The sequence below is a fragment of the Enhydra lutris genome, unplaced genomic scaffold (assembly GCF_002288905.1).
Source record: "Enhydra lutris kenyoni isolate GAN:26980312 unplaced genomic scaffold, ASM228890v2 scaffoldscaffold33, whole genome shotgun sequence".
Taxonomy (NCBI): domain Eukaryota; kingdom Metazoa; phylum Chordata; class Mammalia; order Carnivora; family Mustelidae; genus Enhydra; species Enhydra lutris.
Genome location: NW_019154117.1, coordinates 2,394,546 through 2,417,311, shown reverse-complemented (window position 1 = coordinate 2,417,311; position 22,766 = coordinate 2,394,546). Strand labels below are relative to the sequence as shown.

Here is a 22,766-nt window from a genome sequence, read left to right as displayed (position 1 = left end):
CGACGGGGACTCGGGTCTACTGTGTTGGAGCACCGTGGCGCCCAGAAATCACATAGCGGTGGCTTGTTTCTGCTTTTCCAGTAAATGGAAAAAGCTTCCGTGCCTCCTGGTGGCTGGGCCTCTCACTGCATTTTGGGAACAAGTTGGTGACCAGCGTCTCCTGGTTTCGTCGGAGGTGATTTGGGAAATGCGTCGCAGCGAACAGCCTGGGCCGGAACTGCACGGGTCCACACGCACCTGCATTTATTTCTGTAAACGCGGGACCATGCCGTGTGTGTGTGTTGTCTTCCTTAGGACTGTGTTCGTAACACTGTTCTCCAGGCTGCTGGGTGGTAAGAAGGCCGTGTGGAGTAGAGGCTAGCTAACTGTTCTGGCTATCAGTAAGGCTTCCAGCCAAGCTGTTAAAGTTTGAGGGAGTCCGAAGTTACACCCAGATTTTCGACTACATGGGGATCAGTGCCCCAGTCCGCTTTGTTCAAGGGTCAGCGGTGGATTTTGAAGGGAAGGTACGATTGGGCGGCCTCTGAGGTCAGTTCACCTGTCGTAGTTGTGTTTCCGGTTTTCAGGTGGGAATCTGCTGCTTTCTTCCCCTTGTTGGCATCGTGGAATGCATTTCTGCTTCCAGGTGTTGGTGTATTGCCCCTGACGCGCATTTAGAGAATGGGCCGGGGCTTTTATGCACTGAGTAGAGAGATTTCCGGAGAGCACTTTTCTGTTTAAGACGTTAGTCACTGACAGTGACGAGGACGGAGAGAAACGCCCTCCTCCACTTACTCAAGTCCCTGGGTGGCAGCCCTGTAGAGGAATCCTGAGTCCTTTAATGCACAGAGGCCTCACGGCGCCCACACGGTGCCTGCGCAGGGAGCGTGTTCGCGGCCCGTCTGCAGAGTGGTGGTGTCCGCGGGGAGCACGCGGCCTAGTTGAGCATGGAGCCTGGTGCTGCCTGACTTGAGCCCATCAAAACCGAGACGACGTCTTCCTCAGCTTGTGAGGAACTGCTCTCCACACCAGGAAGTGGGCAGCGTTTGCAAGGCCCTCGGCTCTGGGAGGCTTCTGTGGACAGCTGTTCACGTGTAGACGGAGTAACCTGAGAACCTGGTGCGATTTGGGTGGAAGACAGACGCTCGTGGCTGTTTTTCTCTCCTGTTGAGCCCGCAGTGGCGGTTCTGCCACAGAACTTGTGTTAAGCAGCGCATCCCAGAAAAGCAGCTTTTTCTTCTCTTTGCTGGTGGGCATCTTGTGAAAAGACAGTCACTTTGGTTTAATCAGTATTTTATGCTGAAAACAGAGTAAGGGAACTGCTTTTCTAGGACGGTACTAAATAGAGTAGGGGAAGAGGGGCAGGAGTTGTTTATACAACAACGTACGTGGCGTGAGACAGGCACTTGCTGGTTCACAGCAGACTTGTGGTGGTTGGAATTTGAGCAAGTGTGGCCCCTGTAACTGCTGGCTACCAAAGTAAGATCTTTCAGTCCTGGGGAGCAGTTAGGGGGTGGGTCTCGGGCACTTAGGGAGTCTGGCTAAATGGTGGACGGTCTTCCAACACAGAATTTCCTTTGTGGATGGCAGAGCCAATAGTGTGGTCGGGTCAGAACTTACTCGAAGCGTTGAAAGTGATGAGTGAGGTACAGAAATGCCCCCTGCATTCGCAGCTTACCTTGTTGGGAACGTGGACGCATAGACATGAGTGTTGGATCTGAATCGTGCTCCCCAGCTGCGGTGCCTGGGGTAGAGAGCCCGGGAGCCCGTTAGGTTAGAAGGTCTGGGATTGTGGACTCGGGTCTCTGGGGCTGGCGTGGGCTTCAGCACGTGCTCCGGGTTGCTGTCCGCCTGCCTGCGGCTCCTCTCAGGCCCATCGGGGAGCTGAGCAGTGAGAGTGGTTGCTGAGGGGCTGGCCCCATCCACTGTCCCTGCGGACTGATAGTGGCGCCCAGTGGCCCCGGAAGCCAGTCATTTCAGAGGTGGCTTCTGGACAGAAGGAGCGAGCAGCGTGATCCTAGGGGTTCACCTCGCTTCTGTACTTTACCTGTGAATCATTTGGGTGGTGACTCGGGGCGCCCTTGTCCTTGCACTTGGTGGCAGTTCCAGCCACCTCCCCAGAGCGAAGCGTCTGGGCGTCTGTCTTCAGCCACCCTGTGTGTCGGCCTGGCAGGTGGTCGCGAGAACATACAGGAAATTGAGAGCGGTTAAAAACACGGGCGTCCGGGGAGGACCTGAGTCAGCATCACCACATTCAGGGAGCCCTCATTTTAAAATTAGAGAAGCTGTTTCCATTGTGTGTCACATCTGTGTGCTGCTCTTTGAACCACCCGGAGATGACCCAAGGGCGTGTCTGCTGCCGCCTTCCCCAGGAACCGGAGACGTTGCTTTTGGTTTCTTTCATATGTACTGTTTTGGCATGTGAAAATAAGCTTTAGTTTTTATTATGGTTTCTGTTGATTTTTATCTAAAGTAGCAATTAGCAATTAAAATAAAAATTTTTTTAAAAAGAATTTATTTATTTGACAGAGAGAGCCCAAGTAGACAGAGCAGCAGGCAGAGGGAGAGGGAGAAGCAGGCTCCCCACCAAGCAGGGAGCCTGATATGGGGCTCGATCCCAGGACTCTGGGATGACGACCCACGCCGAAGGCAGCCGTTTAACCAACTGAGCCACCCAGTCACCCTGCAATTAAAATAAAATCTAAGAACTTGTTTAGGATATAATCTTTAACCTTTCTGGTTATGAGCAATTTAAAATGTCCACAACAATAGAGTTACAGTAAGTCCTGAGCCCTGTCAGCCAGCTTCAGTGATGATCAGAGTTTTGCCTGATGATAGACTCTGAGACGATACCCGAGCGGACCACGCGTTACCCAGGGGAGTTCCCAACCTCAACGCCCAGTCGATGCTGGGTGGAAGAACTTAAATCAGTTTACAAACAACATATATTTGTGCACGCTTACTATGAAATAATACGTGATATTTTAACACGTGTAAGGACATTTTAGAGCACTCTCCTGTAAGCCTTGGCTGCGAGAGCCTCGGGCAGAGTCCCGTCCTCATAGTTGGGGCGCTTGAGTTCCACTTGAAACACAAGTGTGTCACTTGAAGTGCTTGTGTCTGCCTTCAGTGCTGCTGTGGGGAAAATGATCTCTGTCGCCTCTGTCTCTTCGGCCCGACTGCTAATGAGTCGTCATCTTCCTTTAGCGCCAGGGACACGATGCTCCACAAGTAGCATTACCCCTGACTAAAATGCAGGCACTAGAAGTGAAGTTCGGAAGTGGTAGCATGGAGATGTGTAAATTTGTTTTTGTATCTAGCTTCCTGCAGAAGTAAGATACTCATTGCATTAATTTAGTAGTAGTTACTTTATTAAAAATTGTGCTTCACGTGCTTGTAAAAATGAACTGCTTTTAAGTCATCATAGGAAAATTTGAAAGCACAGGTTAACCCAGAGGAAGACAACCTAAGTATTTCTAGTGCCGCTCCAGGATTACTCACAGCTGCTGGTACTGTACCGAATGTTTGAGAAGCCCTTTTTCTCCCTGTCGGCGGGTATTTATATGTGCACAAGTTTTTCATGTCCTATTTTCTACATTTCTCATGGATCGAGTAGCTGTGTGGTACGAGCTTCTGCATCTGGGGGGCGGGGTGGGGGGGTGCGCGGTGAAACGTGCTTTATCTCCCGTCACAGACTCGGCTCAGAGCGCGGCAGCTGGGTCTCTGCACCACTTTCAGATAAATTCCCGGCCCTGGAAACACCAGGACGGCGGATTGCCGAGTTTTGCGTAAGGAGGGCTGTATCCCTACCAGAAGCAGAGGGAGGATTGTACTGTCACCATAATTTGCATTAAAGTAACTTCCCCAAATTGGCAGTTTTTGTTGTTACTGGTTAGAAAGTTCATCCTACCTCATCCTATGATGAGGTAGGCCTATGAGGCAGGCCAGAACATTAGAAATTCCTGGGAGACCTAAAGCATGTTGGAACAGGTTTATGTAAAAGTTAAGCCGAGCTGGGGAACTCTGCCACTTTGAGGAGAAAAGGAGGCTGTGCGAACAGTGACTGCCTGGGTAGGCTCTGGAATCTGCACAGGTTGGACACCACCAGGGCTGGCTGCAGCTGAAGAGGAGAGACTGCTTGCCTAGATGCTTGCCTGTCCCAGCTGCCCTCCTGAGGTCTCCGCTCACTCACCTCCTGGCCGCCCTTCAGCCCCCGCCAGACACCAGGGCTCACCTGGGCCTGAGGAGGTGCTCCCAACCACTGACGCCGTGACCCCGGCTTGCGTGGAACACGGGAGCCCCGGGAACCAGCAGGCACTTGAGGAGCGCTGACGGCAGGAGAGACCATCGCACAGCGTGGGAGAGCTAACCGGGGAGCCGCACGGCACCCCCAGCACGGACAAGACCGACGCGCAGAGTTCATAGAGGAATCAGGCAAGGACACGAACGTTACCCCAGATGTTGAAAGACTTGGTAATTGAAGAGACCCTGTTCAAGAGAAGATCAAACCATTAGCATCTAGAAATTAAAGATGCTGTGTGAGATACTCAGTAGGTAGGCTGAAATTCAAGCCCGTCTATTTTACCTGCTCTTACCTGACTCAGGGACACTTGGTCTGAGGCTTTCTGGAAGGTCGGCAGCATTGGGGAAGGTGGATTGTGGAGGACGGACCTGGAAACCCTGTGCGCCTCTGCTACAGAAGGGGTGGAGGGGAAGGATCAGGAATAAATATGGGAGACAGTTCTGCACAGCTCTCTCTAGATCGACCAAGTGCTAGTTGAGGGGTGATTAAAAACACAAGTCACAAGTTCTGGTGACATTTCTGATTGCAGGAGCAAAGAAAATTCTGAAAGCAACTCAGAAAAACCAGTCAGAATGCAGAAGGATCGATTGGCATCTGTTTTCTGTGATTTGGGAGATGGGAGACAGTGACACAGGCTCTGAGGGGAGAGAACGGTCTTGAACCTGATGTGGGGACTGAGGCGGTTCGGGGACGTGGGCCCCAGGACCGCGTTTGGAGGCGTGCGGGAGTGCGTACTTGCCTCTGAACCCCATTGGAGGCATCTGAGTCATCGCCAGGTGTGTTCAGAAAGAGAAAACATCCAGAGATGGGAATGTTACAAGAAGTAACAAAAATCCTTCTTTTCTTGTTTGTTTCTAAATAAGGTAATGTTTTTACAAAGTTACTCAGATAAGAATGAAAACAAAATTTGGAATAGCAGCCCACATTTGAGCAGTGTCAGGTGGGGTCACTATGTGCCAGGGTGTGTTTGTTTTTGTTTTAGAAATTTTCCTTCTTTTACGACGAATTTTTTGCTTGTTTTTGGTCCTGTTAGAGCTAGGAAAGGGAAAATCGAGGTTTTGATTAATTGTAGATTTTAGTAGAAGAACGTTAGCTATAAATGCAGCAGCTTACAGGTTAGAGGTAGGTTTGTAACACCAGAGCTGAGCCACGCGTGGGGCACAGAAGCCTCCGTCATCCCAGCCGCTCAGACCAAGAGAGACACGGGTGGGTGGGTCACAGACACACAGAAGGAGATGCTGGACCTCCTGGTGTCCCGTGGATGGCAGCAGGATGTCCTACTTCTGGCTCCCTTAATGAAGGCAGAGGGAAGGACCGCTGTGTTCTGGAGTAAAGGGTGCGTGAGCCGCTTTGGAGAGTGCTGCTGGCAGCTCTGAGTCCCCTGCCGCTGGACACAGCCGTGACGAGGGCCTCCTGTGCAGAAACACGGCCATGCATGGTGCCATGCTCCCTCTTCTGGAACAGCTGCGGGCCACAGCACAGCACTGCTCGTGAGTGTACAAGGGACACATAGCTGAGCTGGAACACAGCTGCTCTGGGTCTCCAGCTGCCCCTTTGTGCCCTTAAACTGGCCAAGTTAGGGTGGTTTTGAGAATCACAGTAATAGAAGATGTCTTGCTTCAGAATCTTGGATAGAAGCTTTTCTAGCTGTGGTCTTATTCTCCAAGGAGACAGAACCCGTGGTTATTATGCGTGTGAGTGTGTGTGTAGGTGTGCATGCACATGTGTGGATGGAGATTGAAGCCCAGGGAAAAGGGAAGATTGCACTTTCATATAAGAACACTTTTTTAAGTCCTTCAATTGATAGGATGAGGCCCACCCAAGTGTGGGGCCATCTGCTGGTTTCCATGTCCCGTAGAAGAGTGCCCTCACAGAAGACGCTTGGGGCCATGATTGGCCACATACCTGAGTACTGGAGCCTGGCCATGGTGATAGCCACGGTGACACTGGTGCAGCTGCAGCGTCAGTCCGTAATTTTGGTAGTGATGGTGGAGTGTTTGTGTGAACCACTGAAATGCTGCAGAGGACTGCATTCCTTCCTTGCTAGGGTTTGGGAGCCAGCCTCTGCCCTCTCTGCAGAGAGCCTGACCCCATCCACACTGTGCATCATTCGGACTTCTGCCTCCAATGTCCCAAGAAGTAGGGGATGGATCGATGGAGGAGAAACGCCGTGCTGGCAGCATTCCAGCCGTTTCCCCACACAGCGCTCCCAGGGGCTGCGGAGAGGCCTGAGGTTTGCGGTCATCGGGGTTGAGCAGTGCTCGTAGCTGCAGGGCACGGACTCAGTGGTGCATGGTACTGGCCTTTTCCTCTACACCGAGCTGCACGCTGCAGAGTCTGGGGAGGACCTGGGGCTCCTTGCCCTGAGCAGCTCTGAGTCCAGGCCTCACTCTCCTTTCTCCCCATCGAATAAGGGGCCGTCGGTCTCAAATGCTCTCTGTCCTGCTCTGCCATGCTTTGTGTCTTCTCCCCGCAGGGTAGCTCTGACTCTCGCCCCTGCAGACCGCAGCTGCATGCCCCTCTTCCCTTTTCCTCACATTTGTGTGCAATTGGAGGTGCTCCCAGCCTGCAGTCAGCCTCTGTAGAAACTCCCATGACTTCTCAGGAGGCCCCGACCAGGACGTTTCTTCCTGGGCCTTGGACCGCAGCAGAGAACCCTCGGCTCACATTTCCCTGCTGAGAACCTGAACCCCGCCGCACTCTGTTGTCTGGTGGCCCCAGCATCACTGTCATGTTCCGTTTTCCTTACATGAAATGTGTCCTTCGCTTGGATGCCCATGAGATGCTCCATTTCTGAAGTTCGTTTGTTTGACTGGAATGTTAGTGTCCGTGGTTGAAGGTCCACTTTCCCAAGGTGGCCTGTGCACATGTCTGTCTTCTATTTCAGGGAATTTTTCTTGAGTTGTGTTGGCGTCCTCCTGTTTTACAGAAGCTGGAATTCACGTCTGTCCCTGTCTCTTCATGACTGTTTTGCCCCTGCTGTCCCCTTGTCCTCTGTCCCAGGCGTGCTCCATGGTGTCTGGTAGCTGGGTTCCTCCAGTTTACTTCTCATTTCTGGGCTCTTCCGTCTCTCCTTCCTTGTCCTGGCCTCTGTTGTGTGCCTGATAGTGGGTGTGTTGTCTTTGGGCGTGCTTCCCTTTCAGTCCTGTTGTGAGGCACCTGTTTGTGAGGACGCCTGGGGCTCTCCCAACAGCGGTCCTCCCCGCCGAGCTCTGAGCCCTTCGGTGTGTGTGAGGCCTCTGTGGGGTGTCCCCATCGTCCCTTCTGAGGCCCAGCTCCTTTGTCTCCTGCAGCGCCCTACACCTGGAAAGGACTGCGTGCCCTGTCTTGCTGGGAGGCAGGTTTGCTGGGTACCTCTGAGTCTTGGTGGGGGGGGGCGCAGGGAGGGCAGACCCATGATTTCAGCTGTCCTCAAAGCGCTGCACGAAACCTTGGGACCCTTCTCCAGCCGACGTGGGAAGATTTCCTCCTGGGCCATGCCCCCTTCTTGCTGAGGTGAAGGCCTGCAGCCACCTGTCTGGCTTCGTCGGGTAGCCATGGTTTGGTGGAACCTCTGTCTCACAGAACCAGTGGGTTTACCAGATCGAGTACTTGAAATACATCCCTCTGTATACATCATAGCCTACAATAAATTGTTTTTTGTCTCAGAGTTTGTGTGTACTCCAGTCGCTCATCACTTGCGCTCGTGGTGAGGCAGCTGAGAGCTTTCTGTCCGCCGGAAGCTCTCCTGGCAGCACGGGTGGAGCCTGGCCCTCAGCTCGTATTCGCGCCAGCCCCGGCCTTGTGTGCGGACTCCCGGGGGGACCAGGATTCCTTCCCTGATCACGAGACCCACGTATAATGCTTGTCAAGAAACATCATGTGTAGATTTTTCAGTTGTTCATGATCTGGGAAGAACGTGGTTTGGTGTTGCTGCAATAATTTTTACATTACGTTAAGTATTTGTCACAAGTGCAAGTGTGTAAGATTCTGTTTTCTAGAGTACTGACGGTACAACATGGGGATGCCAGCCAGCCTGGACTCCTGGCCGGGGGCGGGGGGAGGAGGAGAAGCTCCATGTTCAGTGTCTTCTCACTCACTGATTAAGGTGGTGGGGGCTTGTCGTGTGGGTTCCCGAGTGGGTGAGATTGAACGGTTTGCCCATTTCTGTTAGACGAGGAACAGGTTCACGTGCATGTGTGCGTACTTCACGTGCTCAGCCCTTCTCTTTCTCTGATTAACTGGGATCACTGTTAGTTGACTCATTAGAGGGAACGGGAATGCTGAGAACGCAGTGCTAGTGCTCAGTATGAGGGCCAAGCTTGCCTAAGGCAGCAGTGCTCTTCTGCCCGGCACAGTGGGTGTACGGGGAGCCCTGTGGCCAGCACTCCGTGTGCACACACGGTGACCCCGAGCGCCCACCTTGAGGCGCTTGGACTGGGAGTGTGGCACCACTAGCTAGTGCAGGCCTGGGAGAACCCATAGGAGAGCATGCTAGTTAGCGTAGCGTTGGATCGAGGGGTGGGTACTTCTGAGATGATCCCTTACGTGTATATATGTGTGAATGCAGAAAACATCGGAGCAGTGTGGGGCCGAGCAAACCTGTTTCCCAGCCCCGGCGGAACATCGTAGGCTGCAGGATTCAGCATGGGTGGAAGGAGGGGAATGGCCCTGTCACCCAGTGGAAAGGAACCGTTCTGGACCAGGTGCCTGTAAATCCTTCTTTGTATCTTATAAAATACGATGGATTTGACTGTGTTTATGGACTAGAACTTAATAAAGATGAAAGAGTTTCTGCGCTCGAAGTCCTCCCTGATAGAGTTGGTAAGTTCTCTTTACTATTTGTGCGTTGTATGCTTTAAAAATGATTATCGAAATGGATGCTTTTTGATGATTCTTTGCATTATTGGTATTTTTATTTCTGCTGGAGTGCAAGCACTCCCGATACACAGTTAAGTCTCTCAAACCACGGTTTGAGGGACTGGGAAGGATATAAAGATGTATGAAGTTATTGCTGAAGAAACTGACAATCTGATAATTTCTAACATGGTTATTTCCCACATTTTGCTCACTGTTCATGTGGACTCTGATGGGTAAGAATATTTTCTTATTAGCTCAAATGTGCTGTGTACTTATTCCGATTATAGTAGCTTATGCCTTTATTTTAGAATCCTTATGTGAAGTGTATCTCAGCGTGTGTATTACTGCGTATGTGATACTGCACTTTCAGCCCTAATTCGGGCCGCCAGAACCCATGGGCTTGCTCACGCAGTCTTTAGAGTTGTTTGCACAGTGACAGGGGAAGTGAGCACCCCCTTTCTTTCTTTAAGTGTCATCCAAATGTGCTTCACTTTCATAACCTAGTTCCTTAAGGCGTAAGTTGTCAGTTAATAATAGTAATGACTGATTTTACCTTTAAGAGTAAAGTAAAATGTTACCATTGTGGTCAGTAGGCTGCATCACCTTCTTCAGCGTGTTCACTCGGAGATGTTTTCAGACGGCTGTGCTGCTCGTGCTTGAGCGCTGGTTTATACTCTGGGGATGGTCTTTAGAAGCCTCCGTGTTAACAGACGCAGTTCTGGCAGAGGTGGACTTGGCGGGTGGAAGCGTGGGGTCGGATAGTCGGTGCCCTTTGTTTCTGCTGCTGTGCTCTTGGGACCCAGGTGCCTCCCGCCATGCTGATGCTCTGCCAGAGCAGCAGGTCCTTTGTTGGGGTTCCCTGTGGGTAGCGAGGCTGTGTCTGTCTTCGTCCTGTTTAAATGCAGGTGTTCTCCCAGAAAGCTTGCTTTCCATCGTTTTTACCCATTCTCTGCCAGCTGTCACAGCATACCTGTCCTTTGGACCACTGCACCCCTCTCTCTTCCTCCTGAGACACAGCCTCGGTTTCTTCTTGGTCTTGACGTTTGCCCGTTTCCAGCGTGAGAAACGCACGTGGAGGAGTCTTAGCCTGAAGGTCTTAAAAAAGGTCTAAACTCTCATCTCCATTGTTCGTAGGAAGTAATTGTCATGTGTTCTTCTGACCCAGAGGTTTGGTCTGCATCTCTCCTGGGGTGAGACTGTCCGCTCCCGTGAGATTTACTCCATTTTGCTGCGTGGCCTGTGCCCATTCTCCTGAGTTCTTCTGCCATCGTAGGGCAGGAAAAAACCTTTTATTTTGGTTTGACCAAAATACCCCAGAACCTGTAAGTATCTCTGCTGATGGGCTTCAGAGTTGTCCAGTGTTTTTCTTAGAAGTTCTCAGCAGGAGACGGGTTGCTTTTGTAAACAGAGCATTTTAAAAAGGAAATCCAAGGGCTTCTCTGCAGACCAGCAGTGTCTCGTACACTGACTTCATGTAATAGCTAATCGTGGTGCTCCCTGCGGCCCCGCAGTCTGGGAGCCGCGTGGCCTTCACTCACGTCCCACGCAGGAAGGCAGTGGCTCGCGATGTGCGTCACTCAGCACATGCGGGGTCTTCGGTGTGGGATCGCGTGTCGGTAAAGGATCCACTTGAAGACTGACCGACTGTTCATTTTGGTGGAAAGAAAACTGTGACCTGAAGTGTCCTGCCTTGACCGTTGTGCAGTGTCGGTAATTCTGCTGGCGTGGAGTGCGTGCGCACTGTTGCGGAGCGCGTCTCCACATCCCTTCATCTTGTCAGGCTGCAGCTCTGTCCCCAGTGGACGGCAGCTCCCCGGCCCCCGCCCCGCCGCATCTGCCCTCCGCTTTCGCCACGTCGGTCACCTTCAGACCCCTCAGCAGGACCGAGACCGTTTGTCTTTCTGTGACCGGCTTCTTCCTCAGCACGGTGTGCTGGGGGTTCGCCCGGTCTAGCCGGGGGCCGTGTCTCCTTCCCTGCAAGGCCGCGTGACACTGCACTGCACTTGTGCGCCCCCTTCCAGGTGCCCCTGCCTCTGTGGATGGACGCCTGGGCCGTGCCCGCCGCAGGGCTGCTGCGGGCGGTCAGGTGCCTCTTCGGCCGCTGCTTTCCTTTCCCCGGAGGATTGTCCCGGCAGTGGAATTCCGTGTTTGCCTGAGGAGACCGCGCTCTGTTCTCCACACGTCGGCGGCAGTTTGGTTTCCAGCCGCAGGCACAGGCTCGGGTTCGTCTGCCGTCGCGCTGGCCTCTGTCCTTCACTCTGGCTTTGGATTTGCGTTTCCCTGACGATGAGTGATGTCGGGCACCTTCTCTCCCGCGTTGCAGCCGCTTGTCTGCCATCTGTGCCGAAGTGCCTGTTTGGGCCCTTCGCCCGTGTTGGGGCCCGGTTATTCCATTTGTTTGGCCGCTGAGTTGTAGGTGTTCTCTGCGCGTTTGGGAGAGACTGAGTGAACGTGCCGGTGTGACGGGCCCGCGGGGACGGGTCGCGGGTTCTGCGCTGCGCGTCCGCGTCCGCGTCGGAGCTGCCGCTTGTGTGTCCTGTGGCGTCACACGGGAGCGTCTCCGTTTCCTGAAAACACTGACAAGGAGACGCGCCTTTGCAGCAGCAGGGGCCTGTAGGCTGGATTTTGTGCGCCTGCCAGGACAGCGCGCGACAGGTCGGATGCGGACGCAGGCGGAGAACCGGCCCGTCTTCGGGAAGCCGGCCCGCAGGAGCTGACAGTCGCCGAGCCCCACCGCCCCGTGCTGCCTGTTTGCTAGGAAGTGTGTTTTTCGTGAGAGATCCGTTGTGTAGCATTGTCAGTTATGACCTCTAACACGGCAGTCTCGTAGTTGTTCATGCGAAGAAAGGCACTTTCAGATCCTCAGAAATGTTTAAGCGTCATGTACGGGAGTCCAGAGATTGACAAGTTTGAGAACTTCGAAACCAGTAGGCTTTACTTCAGTGTGCAGTGGGGGGTTTTATGTAGTTTAGAATTAGTGCATGTGGAAGTAGAGAGAGCCAGCGGATGTGTTTAGAGTGTCTTTCTGATCAAATTGGGTAACGGTATCTTTAAAAAGAAACTATAATCTGTATTCCTTTGAATTTTATTTTAACAGAGATAGACGCACTTGTGAATGAGTAAAACAGAAGTGCTAATTGTTTTTAAAGACAGTTGTCTAAAACGTGAGGACCAGAGAAACCTTAAAATCATTAGGATTCTCTGTAATTTCCCAGTGGTGATAAAAGGAAGGTTGTGATTTTCTGCCTGCCTCTTAAAAGACTGCAGAGCAGGGCTGAGGGTTAGTCTGTAGGGCAGGTGTGGACGCCCTGTGATCTCAGGGTTGGGAGACAGACGGGAAGGGTCCTCCTTTCGTCATGGTGTCTGCACGTGGTGGCAGATGTCATTAGGGAATACAGTGGGAGGAGGCGACAGTGGCTGGTGGTCCCGCAGACGGGGGAGCCTGGTAGGGAGAGGGGAGAGGCCCGTGGGGGCAGGGACAGGCAAGGCGGGGAGGCCGGCAGGCCCAGGGAAGCAGTTTGTTTTTCACATGACCCAGCGGAGGCGCTGGGCGTTTCATGCCAGGGCTCCGGCTGTGTGACCACCACGAGGCGTGGTCTGGCCGCTGTTGAAAACACAGTGGATGCGAGGGTAACCTCTCGGGCCTGGCGTGAGTGCATTTCTTAGTTTTCATCCCTGGCCTGTGATTACGTAGGTGTTAATAGAGGGAAGGTGAGTGAGGCTGCGTGGGAACGCTCCTATTTGGCGTTTCTGCCCTAAGGCTGTCCTTCCCGCAACGTAGAAAGTAACTGTTAATACCAGAACGCACGCTGTGCCTCCAGCAAACCGCGGAGGTTCCAATTTAGACACAATACCAAGGACAGGAGTTGAGGAAAACGCACAGAAGAATGGCAGGTTCTCATGGGATCCCGTAGACTGGGGCCCGCAGGGCTTGGCATCGTGCGGCCCCTGAGGCCTGCTGGTGGCCCTGGGGCCGCTGGTGTGGCACGTGGTCAGCCCTTCAAGCCTCCCCCTTGCGTGAGCTCAGCCTTCACGGTGTGTGTCCAGTAAAACCCTGTGTGAACCGTTGTTTGCTTCTCGTCCCCAGCGACCTCTCGGATCAGCGATGCGCACCTGGCCGACACGATGATCGGCAAGGCGGTGGAGCACATGTTTGAGACGGAGGACGGCTCCAAGGACGAGTGGAGGGGGATGGTCCTGGCACGCGCCCCCATCATGAACACGTGGTTCTACATCACTTACGAGAAGGACCCCGTCTTGTACATGTACCAGCTTTTAGACGATTATAAAGAAGGCGACCTTCGCATTATGCCTGATTCTAGTAAGTGCCTTGATAGCCTTTGTTCCTGTTAATTTCAGAGGAACTTGAAGGTTAGAACGAGATGTTTGATGAGCTGTTTTGTAGTTGTATCTTGTTTATTTTGATTACTGCGGTTGAATGATCATTCTTTTCACCATGCACCAAGCATGCGTTGTGAAACTTCACACCGTTTGCCGAGTGCGATGTGTTTTTCGTGCAGTTGCTCTGTGTCAGGCGGCGGATTTGCACGTGGACGAGTATAGTGGGCCCCATGTGTGTGGTGTCCTTACGCAGCTCAGCGTTTTCAAGGCTCGTCGTGTTGTGACGAGTGTCAGTGCTTCATCTCTGCACGCCACATGCAGCGGCCCTGCGCGCACGCGTGTCACCCGTCGCGGGTGGCGTGTGGCTTGTCTGCCTCTCGTTGATGGTGAAGGACTCTGCGGTCAGCCCTTGGGTGCGGGTTTCTGAGCAGATGTTTTCAGTTCTCTTGAGTGCGTACTGAGGAGTGGGATTGATGGGTCTGTGGTCACTGTTGAATCACCCTTCTCCGTGCACATCAGCTGCGTGTGGGTTCTGACGCATACACAGCCTGTTAACCGATGTTTTCACTGTGTCCTTGTGGTTGCGGAATGCTACCGTGTCGTGGTCTTGGTTTACCTTCCCCTGATCACTCAAGATGTCAGGTATCTTTTTGTGTGTTATTGGCCGTTTCTGTGTCTTCTTTTTTTTTCTTTCTTTTTTTAGATTTTATTTATCTATTTGAGAGGTGGAGAGAGAACACAGAGGGAGAAGCAGGCTCGCCACTGAGCAGGGAGCCTGACGTGGGGCTCAACCCCAGGGCCCTGAGATCACGATCCGAGCCAAAGGCAGAAGCTTCACCGACTGAGCCACCCAGATGCTCCCCGTTTCTGTGTCTTTTTCGGAGAGAAGTCTGTTGGTGTTGTCTGCCTGTTTCCCAGTTGGGCCCCTGTTCTGTTGCGGCATCAGAGTCTGGATCTTGATGAGGGTCTCTGGACCCATGTAGGATTTGCAGACACTTTCTTTTATTCTGTGGGTTTCTGTTCACTTTCTTGGTGCTCGTTGAAGCACAGAAGTTTTTAATTGTGATGAAGTCCAGTGTTTTCTTTCGGAGCTCATGCTTCTGGTGGTGTGTCCAAGGTCATGACGATTTACCCTTTTGTTTTCTTTGGCAAGTTTTACAGGTCTTGCTCTTACATTTAGATCTTTGATACATGTTGAGTTCATTTTTATGATGTGGTGGAAGGGTCCCCCTTCGTTCTTGTGCATGTTGTCTGAGCACCACGTTGTGGAAAGATCTCCTTTCCCTGCCGTCTGGTTTTGGTGCTGGCGGTGAAAGGGAGCTGGCTGCAGATGGACGGCTGTGCTCCTCTCTGCTGGGCGTGTGCCATTCTCGGTCACGTGGCTCTCAAGTAAGTTTTGATATTGAGAGGTGCCGAGTCCTACTTTTTCCTCTCTCAGAATTGTTTTGACTCTTCTGGGTCCCTGGCAGTATCCTGAGTTTTGGAATCCGTTTGTCAGTTTCTGCAAGGAGGTCAGCTGGGATTCTGATGGGGATTGTCTTGAATCTCTGATTGCCTTGACGTTGTGAAGCCTTCTGACCCAGGAGCCCAGGATAGTTTCCCATTTATTGAGAATTAAAGATCTTCATCAGTAGTATCTTGTAGTTTGCAGCGTATTAGTGTTACACTTTTTTAAGTTTATTCCTAAATACTTTGCTCCTTTTTTTTTTTTTTTAGATTTTATTTATTGATTTGTCAGATCGAGAGAGAGAGAGAGAGAGAGAGAGAGCAAGCACAAGCAGGCAGAGCTGCACGCAGAGGCAGAGAGAGAAGCAGGCTGAATAAGGAGCCCCGTGTGGGACTTGATCCCAGCACCCTGGGATCATGACCTGAGCTGAAGGCAGTGGCTTAAGTGACTGAGCCACTCAGGCGCCCCTACTTTGCTCTTTTTGATGTGGTTGTGAATGAAATTATTTTCTTAGTTTCATTTTTGGGTAAACCTATTCTTTTTTAAACTACTCCATAGCCTTTCCTCCAGCACGGGGTTCCCTGGGCCTGTACAGAGTGACCAAGGTCTGTGATAGCACATTTCGGGTTCTTCTGTCGACAAGTCTGTGAACCTTCTTTCGAGGTGCTCTTCCAGCCCTGACTCTCCACCTTCTTTGTCTTTGGCTTTGTGTACTTTCATCCTAAATCTGTAAAGGGATGTATTTATGGGCAGGAATTTAATTATCAGGAGTGTTGTTTGTATGAAGTTGATTTTTAGCCCCCCCCCCTTTTTTAAGATTTTATTTATTTGACAGACAGAGATCACAAGTAGGCAGAGAGGCAGGCAGAGAGAGAGGGGGAAGCAGGCTCCCCGCTGAGCAGAGAGCCCGATGCGGGGCTCGATCCCAGGACCCTGGGATCATGACCTCAGCCGAAGGCACAGGCTTTAACCCACTGAGCCACCCAGGTGCCCCTAGTTTTTTAGCTTTTTTGTAGAGAAAGATCCACAGTTAGAACTGTTACCTTGCTGTGTGAAAGCGTAGGGGCATTGGGGCCATCTGGGCTGTCCGCAGACTCTCCCAGTGCCCCTTTGGCCCTCTTTAGCCCCTCCTTAGCCCCTGCTCCGTCCCCGCTTGGCCCCCCTTGGCCTCCCATTACCCCTTCCTCAGCCGCTCAGCCTCCTGCCCCACCCGCCAGCTGGTTTTGCGCGTGTGGAAGTGCAGCTGCCACCAGTGATGTCCTGGAGCCGGGCGCTTGCAGCGGCATTTTGGCTCAGTCGCGGGGAGAGGCCCGGCTGTCGTGGCTTTGGAACGCTCTGTAAGCGTGCAGCACCCTGAGGGCGTGGGGGGCTGGCGCCGCTGCCGAGGAAAGAGCAGTTTTTTTTTTTTTTTTTTTTTTTAAAGATTTTATTTTATTTATTTGTCAGAGAGAGAGAGGGAGAGCGAGTGAGCACAGGCAGACAGAATGGCAGGCAGAGGCAGAGGGAGAAGCAGGCTCCCTGACGAGCAAGGAGCCCGATGTGGGACTCGATCCCAGGACGCCGGGATCGTGACCTGAGCCGAAGGCAGCTGCTCAACCAACTGAGCCACCCAGGCGTCCCAGAGGAAAGAGCAGTTTTGAAGAGAGGACGTGAGCTTTGGGCTCGGCATCGCTTCCCTGCTCGGAGGAGCTGAGGACCGCGGGACTCGGGCTGGCGGCTGGCGTCATGTGTGGTGTCTGCACCAGCGGTCAGACTAGCCCGGTAGGGCCGTGTCCGCAGGTGAAGGACAGATGTGCTCGGGACGCAGCAGGCTGTGTGTGAGGCTGGGGTGGGGGCGATGTGCCAGCAGCGAGAGCACAGGCAGCCTGGGGTACGCGCGGGGTGCAGTGCCCCCCGAGGGCATCTGGAAGCCCTCTCTTGCTCCTTGCAAAATGGCTCGCCCCACGCAGGACCTGCAGGGGTTTCTGAAGAGAGGGTGGTAGCCTCCCGGCCCCATCCCCTGCCCCTTGGGTCTTTGCTGCTGGAGGTTTGCTCTGGTGTCTGTGCTCTGAGAACACCGCATAGCCCTGCTGGCTCAGGGCACGATTCTCCAGCACACGGGCTTTGCTGCAGACCAGTGCCGTCCTGGAGGTCCCGTCATGATTAGTCTGGGCAGGGGTTCGCTCAGTACCTATCTCCAGAGCCTGGGAAATCTTACCCGAGAGCTTGGGTAGGAGGACCATGTGAGTGAGATGCAGCGAACGTGGGGAGAAGGAAGCTTTGAGGAGTTCCAGGAAGAAGACCAGGGATGTGTTGAAGTGAATGGCATACTCACAGTGTCCCAGGAGGTATTGTCTGTTTTGAAGGCCTGTTTGAGGGTCACTGCGGCTTTTGCGAAGTTTTGTGCATCCAGGCTTTTCCCCGGCCTTTCCTTGCCTCACCCCCTCAGCCGGTCTCAGCTGTAATTAAGTACAAGCCACAGGGATTTCTGGTTATGATATTTCAAAATTCTTGACATGTCTACATCCTGAGGGGGTGGGGAACAGCACACTGTTTCTGTAAGTAAAGTTTAATTGGCACACTTTTCGGTTTTGTGCCCCTCGCAGCTATTCTCACAGGACTAACAGGGCTGAGCAGTTGGTGGGTGCAGAGACCTATGTCCTCAAGCCTCTGGCCCTCGAAGAAAAAGTGGGCCGACTCTTGCTCTAGATAATTAGGATGAATCCAGATGTTACGTTTTTAAACACTATTACTGAAATAGACACGTGAGTTGGTACTTACGTCAAAATTGACTTTGAATTCTTCCTTCCGCCCTCTTCCACGCAGACGATTCTCCTCCAGCAGAAAGGGAGCCGGGAGAAGTTGTGGACAGCCTGGTGGGCAAACAGGTGGAGTATGCCAAAGAGGACGGCTCTAAGAGGACTGGCATGGTCATTCACCAGGTGGAGGCCAAACCGTCGGTCTATTTCATCAAGTTTGATGACGATTTCCACATTTACGTCTACGATTTGGTGAAAACATCCTAGATGTCATCATGGACTTGGCCAAATTTGTGGAACTATTAAATGTATAATTTGTAGACATAAAGACTTGATTGCTTTCCAGTTTAATGAAAGCTTAAATGTCCCTGCGAACCCACAATCTCTGCCAGCAGAACCGGTTTGTTCTGAATAGTACAGATTGATGTGAACACAGAGCATTTTGTGTAAGAACTCCTTCCTCTTACGAGAAGTCTGTGTGTCTGGAGGGGAGTTACCGGCAAGTTTGGTGAAGTTAAGATAGCACCGCGGTCGTGTAAACTGGACTGGACCGCCCCAGCTCCCCAGCACCGTGGTTCTCCCCACCTGCCGCCACGCCGCAAGCATGGTCTGGCGCTGTCGGTCCTGCCTTCTTCGCTGAGACGCGTATGGACCTCTCCCCGTCCGCATCTGTGTGTGTCCGTACGCGCGCTACACACACACACACACACACACACATGCACACGCACACGCACACGCACACACGCTTCCTTGGCAGTCCTTTCCTTGTGGATTGGGGCGGGGGTTCAATAATATTCTCCAGTTTAACAGGAGTGCTTGTCCTAAGTCAGTCCGATTTCGTATATTACTGCTGTTTATTTAAAAGTAAATGTGGGCACAGGAGACACAGGGACGTTCAGCGTGTTTTGGAAGTCAGAAGTTCAGACGCCTTTTCAGTCTGGAGGCTTTAAACCACGAGTCCAAATAGGAATCATTGTGAACAGTTGCTGGACCCACATTAGAATTTGACAAAACAGAAAGCTGGGTAAAAAGCTGCCTTTAGTTTCTAAGCTTTGTAAAATTTTGTTTACATTTTTTATCATAAATACTTTTTTTGTTTTAAAGCAAAGCCCAGGTACTTGGTCCACACGGTGTGATGCCGGGGTGCTTGGGACGGCACAGCCTGGTCTGTTAGTCTGTACGATCAGCAGTCTGGATTCTAGTGCGTGATTTGAGAGGCAACAGTGCGCCAGTGGTTGGCGTGCATGTGGTAAGTTCCTGGCAGAACCTAGTGCTTTGATCCGAGAAATACAAGTTTGAGGGTGGTGGTGTGGCCTTCTGACAAGTTCTCTGGGACACTTTTATTTTTATTACTGTTCTTACTGATAACGTGGTTGTGGTCAGAAGGCTTCCCCCGGCTTTTCCCCACAGAGAGTATGTAGACATGTAACGGCCTGGGTCCCCTGACGCTTTCTGTGGTGCTGAGCGCTCTTGGCTCCCGGTGTTCTGCTGACGTGGACTCTCCTGTCATCGTGCTAGCCTGTGGGTGTGACTGTGGCCCTCAGCCTCACAGCCCTTTTGTGGCTTGTTCCTGCAAGGTGGTTTTGACCGAAGTAGAATCACAGAAGTGGTTGGGTGGCAGCGACATGGTCATCTGTCATGTTGTTTCAGATGAGCCCTGACGGTCCGAAAGCCAGCAGAGAGGCAGTACGGAAGGCAGGGTCTTGCGGAGGCTGGAGACTTACCTGAGGTTCGGGCAGAAGGCTAAATGCACGTGTTGCCAGCCAACTACCAGCAGTCCGTGCAGCCTCTGTCGTGGCTGTTCTCAGTATTGGAGATTCTGTTGTTGGTGGCCTTACTGCGCGTGATCCGTGTGGTGCCGCTTTGCCTTCGGAAGGCTGCGCATTGTCATGCTGTTGGACGGTGACCCCCGCGCTCTAGAGTGCAATGCCTCCCCTCGGGCCGCGGGGGGAGCTTGTCTGCCTCTGCGCCTCTCCCTGCGGTGCCTGCCTGGTCTCACACTTCTCTGGCTTCAGCAGGGGTCGTGCTGCATGACTCTCTGTCACCTTTTTCCCAGTGGCTCTGGTCAGGAGTCCCTGTGTGCCAGTCTTCAGGCTGAGTCCGCTCCCCGAGCACAGGCAGACACGTGTGCCCTGAGAGTAGGGCGTCCGGTGTGTGCACTGTGTGAACATGGTACAGTGGCTTTGGACTGAAAACCAGTGTTCTTTGGAGTATCCTGAGGGCTGCGTCAGTGGCGACCTTCCCAGCGTCACTTGATGACGTGCATTGTGGTTTTCCTGCGAGTACCTTTAGCACCTTCGATACTACATGGTCTGCCACTCTCCTGACGAACGTGTCACGTGATGATCACCATTAGTTTCATCATTTCCATTTGTTGCCTTTAGGGCGGAAGGAAGGGGAAGGGGTTTTTTGTTGTTTTCCTCCCCCCCCCTCATTCTCTTTTCTTTTGGTGGCTTAACCCACACTTGCGCGGTGACTGATTCCACTCCCTCGCCCGGTACTTCAGGCTTCGTTCTAGGCTCACGTTTCAGATCTGCATGCATTGCTTGCCTTTTCCTGGTATCAGAATGTTGGCTCCTTGTTGTAGGAGCCCGACATGAGTTTCCAAAATTATCATGGGACTTGTGACTGCACAAGCCCTGAACCTGTATAAAATGTCCTGGCCTTCCTCACTGACCTGCTATCGTGTTCCCGTTTCGTGTGCGTGTGACGTCCGGCTGCCACGTGAAGCTTCCGAGGAGAACCTTAAATGCAGACCATCCTTTTTTGCATGCTCTATTCTAAGTAGAATGTTCAATGTAACTAACTGAACTTGCATGTGGAAGATATTTAGGTTTTTTTGTTTTCTATCTTTGTTTTGATTTGTTTTCTGTTTTCTGTATATTTGCTTCCTGTGCCGTTGTAGTGGTCGTAGGATGAGAATGCACTGGCGAGCCAGCGCCAGCAGAAGGTGATTTCCCAGCTCTGTCTGTCGTGCAGCATTTGAAGGGACTGTGCATTCTCGAAGCGCCCAGTCACCTCTCAGCCAGAGTTCATTCCTATTCTTGTTTTACGTGCCAAACCCTGCAGTGCATTGGGCTCGAATCTCTGAACCCTGTGGACCCATTAGAAGACTGTTCTGATTGTCACAAATTGTAGTGCCTGAAGACATGCGCAAGCTGATTGTCTTAAAAAAAGAAAAAAAAAAAAGAAAAAAGTTCTCCAAAGACAAAATAAGAACAATTATTATAACAAAATAATTATGGTCAAAATGTCTGTGGTTCCTTGGAAATGCTGCGCTTTTTGTATTTCCACCATTAGTGCGGTGTGAGCGGGTGTGCATAGTTCAGAGGTCTTCGTGTTCGCATCTTACGATTAGGTAAATGACCTCATCTTTCAGGCTTGAATTCATTTTTAATTTTATTTTATACAATGTGTAGACAGTTCCCTGTTCTCTGCATTTAGAAGTATAAACAATATAAATCTGTTAATTCTGTAAGTAATTTTTATAATTATGATGTAACTCTATCCTATCCTTAAAACATTTAAAATAAACCCTTTATGTGCAACTTCTGACTGTAAATTTTGTGCTCATGAGCAAAATGTGATGTGTTAAACCTGCTTCTGGAAACATTTTTAAAGTTTGACTTTAACATTTTAAGTAACCTTTTACTCTCTCCACCACATGTGAACCATCCGATGCGTGCGGGAATGGAAGGAGGTCCAACTGCTCGCATGTGATAACACTTGGTTGTCCCGAGGGGAGAGGGGCAGTGAGCAGGAGTCAAAATACTCAAGTTTGTGGATTCCTTATAAGGAGGAAATTTATCATAAAATTTTAAACTTGATTATTTTAAATAGAATTAAATAATGTGTATTTTTTATTTTCATATCTACTTTTTGCTTTATATACTGTCTGTAACGCTCTGTACTTGAGTACCGCCAGCGAGAGTGTAGGGGGAAGATCTCCATTGCCCGGTGGTGGGACGAGGAAGCAAAGGTCACGCCGTTGACAGGTGCGTGTTCTGTGCTTTATCTTCGTGGGTAATTTTTAATTTTAACAAGTCAGGTAAAAAGTAGATTCAGGATGTGCCTTCAATTAGATTTGTTTTTGTGTTTCCCTGTTGATCTGGGCCTGTAGATCCCATGGTTAAGGCTGGGGCAGTGTGGAGGCGCAGGCAGGTGTGGGAAAGGGACGCCCGGTCTCATGCCTTCCCGACAGTGCACCAGCCCTCGTGCCACCACCGGTGCAGCTCTTGAAGCGTGTTCCCTGGAACCGACAGCAGGTTTCGTGGGAGGGTTGGCGGTCCCTGGCCGCTGTCTGTAGGCCGGTGACTGGGTCTGTTGGGAGCAGTCCCTGCTTGGAGAATGGTGGGTGGGCCTGCCCGTTTGATCGTCGGCATGGCCACAGCACTGGTGGTGCGTCAAGGGTGGCAGGTGTTGCGCAGCCCTCGGCTGTCGTCACGTGAGACCCCTGGTCGCAGGAGGCGCAGCTTTCATCCGTGGCGCGCCTGAGGGAGGCGTGGGGGCGTGTGGGGTCCAGGATGACAGTGGCCTTGGTGCGGTCTGGAGAGCCCACAGCCCAGCGTAACCTTCCATCCCAAGTCGCTGGCAAAATGTGTGTTGTCTCAGCTTCCAGTTACACGGAGGAAATAGGCATTTCCGTCCCGGGACTGGGGGAACTGTTAAACCTGTCTCCTTATGCCCCCAGTACACGGTCTCCCTCCTGATGTCTTGCAGTTGGTTCGTCCTCTGCCCTGTGTCTGTAAGCACTCGGGCCGCCAAGCCCCAGAATACTAGGGGAGTCTTTGCGTTATTCTGCGGGTGCTCTCAGTTTGTCTGCACCGCAGAGTCCTCCAGCTCTGTGAGCCCGTGGCGGATGACTTTAGGGTTACTGTCTGCACATCGCTCTGCCTAAAAATGACCCTGCATTCTTCCTGCGTAGTTCTTTCTTTAGGACGCTGGGCCAGGGGGGCACGTTGACCCCAGCTAGCCCAGGCGACGGCGACACTGACAGGCGGGCCCTGGCTGGCCTTTCATTTCGGCGCTGGCCGTTGGTGTTGGGTGAGCGGGCTACCGTCTGCCGGGTGGGCGCGTCCCTGCACGCCTCACCTCCGTGCTCTGGGCTTGGGTGTTCAGG

The 22,766-nt window shown here is 52.1% G+C and overlaps 1 protein-coding gene across 3 annotated transcripts in view; it reads left to right on the top strand.

Annotated features, from left to right (window-relative positions):
- LOC111153662 (spindlin 1) overlaps positions 1-20,823 on the top strand; it is an 80,693-nt gene extending 59,870 nt beyond the window's left edge. For all 3 annotated transcript variants that reach the window (XM_022512813.1, XM_022512814.1, XM_022512812.1), the window contains exons 4-6: positions 8,832-9,085; positions 13,209-13,442; positions 17,715-20,823. In XM_022512813.1, the coding sequence (XP_022368521.1) occupies positions 8,832-9,085; positions 13,209-13,442; positions 17,715-17,914 (688 nt within the window). In that variant the 3' untranslated portion in view covers positions 17,915-20,823. The remainder of the gene's footprint in view (positions 1-8,831; positions 9,086-13,208; positions 13,443-17,714) is intronic.
- The last annotated feature ends 1,943 nt before the right edge of the window (positions 20,824-22,766 follow it).